The sequence below is a fragment of the Lycium barbarum genome, chromosome 5, assembly GCF_019175385.1.
Source record: "Lycium barbarum isolate Lr01 chromosome 5, ASM1917538v2, whole genome shotgun sequence".
NCBI lineage: Eukaryota > Viridiplantae > Streptophyta > Magnoliopsida > Solanales > Solanaceae > Lycium > Lycium barbarum.
Genome location: NC_083341.1, coordinates 142604154 through 142613367, shown reverse-complemented (window position 1 = coordinate 142613367; position 9214 = coordinate 142604154). Strand labels below are relative to the sequence as shown.

The 9214-nt window shown below is 38.4% G+C and overlaps 1 protein-coding gene across 1 annotated transcript; it reads right to left on the bottom strand.

Moving 5' to 3' along the window:
- Positions 1-279: 279 nt before the first annotated feature.
- On the bottom strand, positions 280-8882 carry LOC132642032 (ARF guanine-nucleotide exchange factor GNOM). Its single transcript, XM_060359263.1, has 4 exons — positions 8766-8882; positions 7626-7764; positions 5141-5975; positions 280-4317 (listed from the first exon to the last, which is right to left on the bottom strand). Exons 3-4 carry the CDS (start codon positions 5873-5875, stop codon positions 703-705), a joined length of 4350 nt encoding a protein of 1449 aa, XP_060215246.1. The 5' UTR covers positions 5876-5975; positions 7626-7764; positions 8766-8882; the 3' UTR covers positions 280-702.
- Between the last annotated feature and the right edge of the window lie 332 nt (positions 8883-9214).

Below are 9214 nucleotides of genomic sequence, written 5' to 3'. Positions count from 1 at the left end.
CAGTACCATCTGCAATGACTCTTTTTAGTATTTAATAATAGTATGCTCCTTTAGCCCCACAAAACAAAAAACAAGATTTCTCCCTAAAACTTTTGCTATGGGACCAATGCTTCTGGCATTAAGTCAATCAGACGAAGCCAGGACCTTTTGACTCCCAACATTATAATAAACACATCTTCAATTGTGCAGAAAAAAGTGTAGTTGCTTTGGAAACCAGAACCAGACCACAAAATGATGCTAACATATAAAATCAAAAGTAAAGGTATGAGATGAGTTAGCTCAGTGGTAAGCAACCTCCATCTCCAACCAGTTGGTCAAAGGTTCGAGTTACACTGGCAAAAAGTGGAAAACACTCCCCATGACCAAATTACACAAACGGTATGCAAACGTATCAAACAGTGGATATTTCAAATTTTCATGCGAGGAAGCTTTATAGAGTTCTGAGGCTGACCTAGGGAATATTGTGCAATAAGTCTAACACTACTACAGGGTAAAGACTATGTTAGAACTCTACATTCTGTACAATATACTCAATCTAATACAATATCAGAGAAAGATCATGTTCAAATTCCTCAGGGAGAAAGTGAGCAGATGTTCATCTCTATGTATGTTATATCGTGGCAAAAATATGCAAACCCTTCCCTAAATTTGGACATAAGTGTAACTCATCTAACAGACTCAGCGATAAGCTTCAGTAGTTTCTCAACTTGGACCAGTTTCATCATATGCACTTTCACCTATGTCTGTTTGGTCAGACTCTACATGTCCAGACTCGTTATCAGGGAATACCTCAGATTGCAGAGAAGGAGCGATGTTATTCACATGCAACCATGTCAGTTCCCACAAGCTATCTCCACCGAGAGCACTCCTCTGAACAAGTACCCCCTTAGATTTCATTACAACCAAGGTATTCTTAAGAAGTTCAGGGACTAGCTCCTGAAGCTTTTCACTTTTCTTACCTCTGACCTTCACCTTCGTGTATTTCTCCATCCGGTTGAGAACTCCAAGCCAGAGTTTACAGAAGGTGGTCATTTGAGATAACTCGTGAAGCAACTGTAAAAACACCTTCGTTAACAGCTTCAAGGCAAGAATAAGTGTCTCTTCCATGTTTCGATAATCTTTCTGTAATGTGAGCTCCATCAAGTCGTCCAGCATTGTGAAAATGACAATATCAAAGCACTGCAACCAGGGACCATGTGGAAGGTAAATTTCATCTACTCCTGTCAAGCACTTTTGTAGGGATGAAAGAGCATGATTCCTAACTTCTCTCTGATCCAGACAAACTTTCCTCAGACCCTGTACAAGCCTCAGCCACATTTCCCCTATATCCTGAGACAGCTTCAAAGCTTCTGCCTCCGCCATAGCTTCCCTGGCATCTTTGGACCAACGTGCTAAACAAGCAGCAGAACCTGCCATAAGATCCACCGCACGAGCAGGTCTATCAGCTGGTCCAACACGAGACTCTACAAAACTTCTTGCTGCATCGATGCAAAGAACATAATTAGCTGGAGACAAATGGGCTCCATCAGACATGATGAAACGTAGGGCATCAAATCCTGCTTCCGAGGCTTCTGGATGTCTAGCTGTTATAGAAAGTAACTGAGTGATAGTTCGCCATCCCATTTGAGATCGGATATGTTGAGCATTTGCTTTAACCAGCCGACTAACTTCCTGCGTAATTTGTTCGCAGTATGCATCAGTTACCCGGGCATCAAGCTTGGTTACAAGTTGTAATGATCTGAGAAGTTCATCTGCTAAGTTCTCTTTATAAGGAAGCAGCCTTTGACAGATGCGTAGTAGTCCAAAAACAGCTTTCTCAATTAGAGCACAAGGCATTATTGTTGAGTGTACAATATGAGCAATATGTTCATAAACTCCCTGCCAAAGAAGTGCTATTCTATCTCTATTATTCAAAGTGATTGCAATCAGCAATTCCAAGCAGAACACCGCGGTATCTTCATCCTCAGGGGAACTACTACCCTTCTGAGGTTTCCCTGCAGCCCATATGAGGGCCCTTGCCAGCTGCAACAAGGAATCAGCTAGGAGAAACTTACTTTCTGTGAAGATGGTATCAATTTGACACTTCTGAATTGTCTGCAGTGTGCGCTGATGAGCCGCAAGTTGTTGCTCAGTAGGTTGAGACCTAGGCTCTTCTGTATCTATAGAAAGGAGTTGACTAAATCGGCCCATAAGTCCTGAAGATCTTCTGGGAGTACCTAGGGATTGCAAATGAGCAGCAGACAATGAATTATGGAGGGGTTTCCCATGTCCTGGATCATAAGATGCCTCTGAGTCATCAGCTGCATCACTGGCTACACGAGCAGGAAGAAGGCCAAGCTTGTGCAATCTTAAGATGCAGTCCAAGATATTTCTCCAGCCAGTACGGATAAAATCACCACATTTGTTTGCTATAGTGAAAACTGTAACAGTTGCCTTTCTTGCTTTTGCATCATCGCCAAAGGCTAAAACAGGTTCCTCCACCAATGAGGGATTCAACAGGGTTGTGAACTTACATAGAGATACTACTAGATCATCCAAAACATCTTCAAGATGATGGCACGCTGAAATCTTTGCAACAGCCAAGAAACCATCTATACAAGTTTGGTAGACATCCTCATGTTCAGCATGATCAAACACCACAGAGATAGCAGCAATAGTAGGGCCCGACATTATTGCAAACATATCATGGTCCAGGTAGGCTTTAGAATCACACATGATGTATGGAGAAGTTTTTTTAGATTTGTGCATCAAATCAATCCAACGGCTTGGGTTCATTTCAGCAAAACCAGCACCTTGTTCTGGTGTTGTCCGGATCTCATTGTTGCAGATTGAGTGGTACAATTCAGATAGAAATTCACGAGGAAGATCATTACCTCCATTAATGTGCCGATTGTTACGGATGAAATCCTCCTCTGTCATCTTCTTCTTTACCTGAACATTGTGCTGGTCAGTGTTGAGCATTATTATAGAATACGATAACAACAGAGCAGCATCTTTATTAGCTAGAATCTGCGGAGATTGCTCATAGTATCTCTCTGAAAATGCCTCAAGCACCCGTGCTATCTTTTGAGATTCCCCAGGCAGCCGGAAAGTTTCTAAAAACAGCCTCAATGCAGTATCTAGGTTCATGTCTTGGAAATCAAATGTTCCAGCAAACTCATGAAGCACCTGAACACAAAATTCATCATGATTTCCAAGGAAATCCCCAACGAGATTCTTATCTAACCCAGCCGTGAACCTGAAAAAGCAAGCCACACTCTGGGGATCAAGTTTTTCCGGCAATAGATGTGTTCCTTGAAGAAACTCTAGACCTTTCTTTGGGTCCCTATTAAAGTGATCAGCTCCAATCATTAACCTTCTCTTGATATACTTCCGTCGACGTGCGAATGGTACCCAATGCTCAGGATCACTATAGTTCTCACACTTAACCATCCAGAATGGAGTATACTCCTCTAGATTTATTGGAGTGTATTCTGAATTATTGTATCCATTGCCTATCCTCTCAGCCATTCCCTGGATAACAGCAATCAGACCATCCAAAGCAAGAATGTGCATGGGAGACAACGGAGAGTTCACCGGGAATGCACTCTTAGATAATAAATTTGCAAGTTCTTCAAAAATGTTACTGCACGTGATATCGCAATCTAAATTTGCATACATTTCTACCATGAAGGACTTTTGCCTGCAAAAGTCAACAAGAGCCTCCATTGCTGCTTCCTGCTGCTGGTATGAAGCCCCAAACCTACTTTGTGCAAGTCTCAGGACCACACAGGAAAAGAAAGCCTCAAGCTGTAGTTTCAGTTCAGTACGCAAGTGCTGATACAGATTTAGAACGATACTGCAGACCATTGAAAGAATCAACGGACTCATTGACAAACCAAACTGCATTAGATTACGGAATAATTCGTCCTGGACCAAACTCAATAATCTGGGGTGACTGCGAATAGCAGGGCCTCCCAATTCAATGGCTGAGTTGATCAAACCAAGGGCAAATAGTGGAACATCTTCATCGAACGCCATAGTATTTGCTCTAGGACCCATCCCTATATGTTCTACAACATTCAACAAAGAGCACAAGAAGTGAAATATCTCAACCATGCATGGGACTCCATACGGTTCAGTCATTAGATGTAGGTCATATGGAACACTATCCTTCCCGTTATCACCCAGGACCATGCCTTCTTCTGTAACACCGCTAAGCAGACCTGTGGAAGCAGAAGAAGTGAAACCTCCAGAAGGTGGTGTATCATATTCAGAGGGCCCACTCCCATTCTCCGACTTGCTACTGAAACTGTACTCGTTATCGATACCAGCAACCTATGTAAGAAGAAATTCAAACATATAATGCTCCGAACACATATGGTAGAAGAATAAGGGAACAAAAAACAAAATATCAATGCACGGGAAATACAAGATCAATCTAGACTGCTGAGCAAAAAGGAGATCAGATATAATGCACCGTATCCATGCTCTATTTAATCCAGTTGGACATCTCTAGACAACACCTCATTCAAGTGAAGATCCCCATTTTAGCACTAACATATTTACATTAGCTTCATAGAAACCTATTAACTTCAATTTATCCTACTGCACCCCCCCCCCCCCCCCCCCCGGCGGGAAAAAAAAAGATGCATGTGTACAAAATGCAAAGGCAAAGTTTGCTGAAAGGAAGAACTTAGTCAACCCATTTTCTTTTTTCATCAGATGATGCCCACAAGGCAAGATTGGTCCATGAGAAGATTCCTTTTTTTAATGATGGTGGTGTTCGGACTAGCTTGCGCCCACCTTGACTTATCCAATGGCTAATTTACTACATATCACAAGCACAGGTACTGGATAAACCTATCCACCAAGGCTGGAGCAGAGCGCTCACAACTGAGTGTTTTCGCTGGAATCCAAACGTGGGATCTCCGGACTTTTACTCCTATGCCTCAACCACTCAATCACCCCCCGTTCATGAGAATAATCCTAACACTATTTGATATAGTATGTTTCGCATTTCTTATTGATTTTTGGGTCCAACGACTGGAGATTGTGGATACTTTGTTAGATTGCCAAGTCAATAGCTGGGAAATATAACGTTAGAGACTGCAGCAAAGGATAACTTTCAGAGATAAAAAAAAAAAAGGTGCACCTGTACCTCGTTTTTGGTGGAACCGTGCCGTCTAACTAAGGAATGTTGTGTGTTGTCAACTTCTGGAAGGTGTGCAAAAATACATCTCACGAGTTCATGCATGGTGTGTCGTGCTATCCGCTGCAAGACCTCACTTTTAGTTCCAGCTTGATGAACTACTCTGAAGCAGGTGTTGACAATGGTGCAAACGTGCTGATTACTCAACACAACCGATGTCTTACTTCTCATGCATGCCAAAAGAACTTGAAGTATCTTCATCAATACAACTTCTTCTGATGCAGGATCTGTCACCTCAAATCTGCAACTAGTCACAGCATCCACAACAGAGTGCATTGCATCTTCAATATTGACAGCATTAATATCAAGAATATCGAGGGTCAAGATCTTGAAAACAGAAGACAATGCAACACCAGTGATTGGTGCCCCAGTTTCATCAGACCGAATAACATCCAGAAATGGCAGGAGATATAAGGCCGGACTGATGGTTTGCCCTGAATGCTGCCACGAAAATATCTGCTTACGCAATGTCTTAAGAGACTGGATCAGAGAGTGCTCTAGCTGATCATCTCCTGAAACATAACGACCACCCCACCTCACGTTTCTTCTCATGACTGCTAAAACAGCACTTACTTCAGAGTTAATCATAGAAGCTATAGCAGTTTTGTTGGGAGACATTGTCTCACAATCTTCTGGTTCCTCTTCAATTGCCTTGATACTAGATTGTGGCCTTAAACGCCCCATTTCGAAAAAATGTGCAATTGGATTGTATTCTGGATTTGTAGTCAAGGACGTGCTTCGCAGGGATTGTTCTAGAAGGTAGTCAAATTATACCCCTCGTGGTCTGTAAAATACAGCAGTAAAATTGAATGTTGTTATATTACATGTATGTTAACTTCTCAGAGAGAGTAATGAGGTACCAAATGGATCCTGAATATTTTACAATATAAATACCATGTAATTGTTCACAGAGTTCTCAAAGGTAAAAGGAATAGATTCAAGCCAAGGTCCGCTTTTGTACTATCTTTAATTGCAGGAGATAAAACAATAGTTTTTTTTTTTTTTTTCTCAGGAGGAGATAAAACAATAGTAGCGGATAGATAACTGATCCCTTCCAAACCAAAAGTTATTTGGTTAAAAGATTGAAACATAGCAACATTGTACACTGCAGCATAATTTATGGCGCCATCGTAACTACAGATTAGTCCCCTATTTGCTTTACCACCACCACACCCCATTTCCCCTCACTCTGCTTGCATTCCATCCTTGTGCCAAATACTATGCAGAAAAAAAGCACTGATTCTACCACAAAGTTATATCTTGCTACAGTCAATTATACACCAAACAACAGGGAGCTTGGATTAGTGAAATAAAAAAGGAATACCAGATCCCCACATGTAAGGCTGAAATATGCTAATATAATGTGATTAATGAGTAAGAGAGTCATCAAGACTCTGAGGCACAATACCTAATCTGGTTATTGTCCATTCTCCTTGCCGAAAGACTGCCTTAGCAACAAAGGATGATTAAGTTGATGCACATGCATAAAAGCAGAAAGTTTTCTGCCCTCTATACCCAGCAAGAAAACATCACATTATACTGGAAGTGCATTTTACCTATGTCGCTGGCTGCTACTGAAATTTCTCAATTTTGTATAGTGATGGCAGTTAGAGTCCTAAGCAAAACAGACCACTCACCTAGTTTTCAGGGACTGGTTTGTGAATTTTGAATCTGGGTATGAATCTGGCACTGGTATATGATCCAGTTATCGTTACTCCCTCCGTTCCTTTTTACTTGTCCCTTGTTGACTTGGCACTCATCTTAAGAAGTTATCTATTAGGGGTTTGTTTTACTAAATTACCCTTATTAATTATGTCTTGGAAATCTAAGTTTGACTACTAATACTTTATATAGTTACTTAACGCTAAGGATAATATTGAAAGAAAATAATAAATCTTTCTTAATTGGCTAAAATGGACAACTAAAAAGGAAAATCTAATTTTAGTATAAGGGACAAGTAAAAATGAACGGAGGGAGTAAATTTCATTACATTTCTTGCCAAAAGTAGAAAAGCAATACAAATAAGCATTTGAATTACTTTCACACATCCCCTGGGCCAGAAAAACTCATCCAGAGAAAAGAAAAACGAAAAAGGGTACAAGAGTTCCTCAAATTCCATGAGTTGATTCTCAAATGGTCACTCAACTAATAGTGGTTATTATCTCAGAAGTCACTTTCTTTGTTGAAGAAAAACAGAATCAAGAAGAAAGGTGACTTTCTAAGATAATAACTATTAGTTGAGTGACCATATGAGAAATCAACCCGAAATTCCATCAACTACCACAACTAACTAGAACAAGTGGGACTCCTCAAGTCAATTGACATTCTTTTTGGGATAGACAATAAAGAAGACGTCCACATAGTGAAAGATTAACAATTCATTTAGCAATGTGGTCAATAACAAAGTCAACCATCACAAGTGAAAGACGCATACCACGCGCATGAAGTGCTCTCTTGATAGTGGCGGGATAGGGAGAGTATCGACGTATACAGTACACAACCTTCCCACCTTCAGCTCACCAGTGGAGCAACTCTACTGTTGGGCCAAGTCTCGTCCTCCAATCATCATATTACTGCCACAAAAAAAAAAAAAATCCCTCAATTTTCAAGTCTTAACTAGATGGTATACCGTATATCTTAAACTTTTAGATCAGAAACTAAAAAGTTGGAGATCCAAACCATTAACTGAACACCAAAAAGTACTAAATTCTCAAAATTGATGACTACATACAACTCAACAACTCTATACATTTCTTTCTTTGTGAAATTATTATAAAATAAACACAACTTATATTGACACTTCTATACCGACAACTGATCAACAAAAATCATCTAAATAATTACACTTTATCAGTAAAATGTGAATAATAGAACACCAAAAAACACCAAATTCTCCAAATTGATGACTACAAACAACTCAACAACTCTATACATTTTATTCTCTTTTTGTCAAATTATTATAAAATAAACACAACTTATATTCACACTACTGTACCGAGACTTGATTAAAAAAAAAAAAAAGTCATCAAAATTCAAAACAATTTTTTTTTAAAGTAAAATGTCAATAATTGAAGCATATATTAATTTGAACACCAAAAAAAAAAAAAATACCAAATTGATGACTACAAACAACATGTCAACAACTCTTACAGTAGCCTTTTATTCTATTTTGTGAAATATTGTCAAAACAAAACACAACTTATATTCACTTAGCTGTACTGAGAACTGATCAACAAAAATCATCAAAACAATTATTATTCCTTTTATTAAAATGTGAATAATTGAAGCATATCAATCTAAAATCATTAATTTGAACACCAAAAAAAAAAAAAAAAAAAAAACAAATTCTCCAAATTGATGACTACAAACAACTAAACAACATGTCAACAACTCTAAGCATTTTATTTATTTTTGTGAAACTATTTACAAAACAAACACAACTTATATTCAAACTGCTGTACTTCGAATTGATCATCAAAACAATTATTATTTATACTAGTAAAATGTGAATAATTGAAGCATATAGATGTCAAAGTGCGCTAAATTGAAGAACAGACAGTAAAAAAAAGGTTACCAGTATGTGGATCTATAGCTGAAGATGACTAGAGAAACAAAATCGAGAAATGAGAATAAAAAGACAAGACTTTATATATAGTGACAGAAAATTCATAATTTTCGTATAATATTTTTTTTTTTACAAAATAATGTTTTTTAACGGTATATACTCTCAAACCTCTCTGTTTTGACAGCGTTTGTCGGGAAATTTCATAGGTGGGATAATGAGTTGTTGTCTTGCATGTATACTGGCATTCGATATTTAGATCTCATTTAGTTGTTATAAATAAAAGTACGCAAATGATTAACTTTTTGTACTTTTTATGTTTGTTATAAACGAAAAAAATATAGTTGTAAATTTTAAAATCTCAATTGATTTTTATATCTCATAAATTAAAAATTAAAAATACTAATAAATTACTACTAAATTCATAACTAGTTGTACCACACATATAAAGAATTAAAATT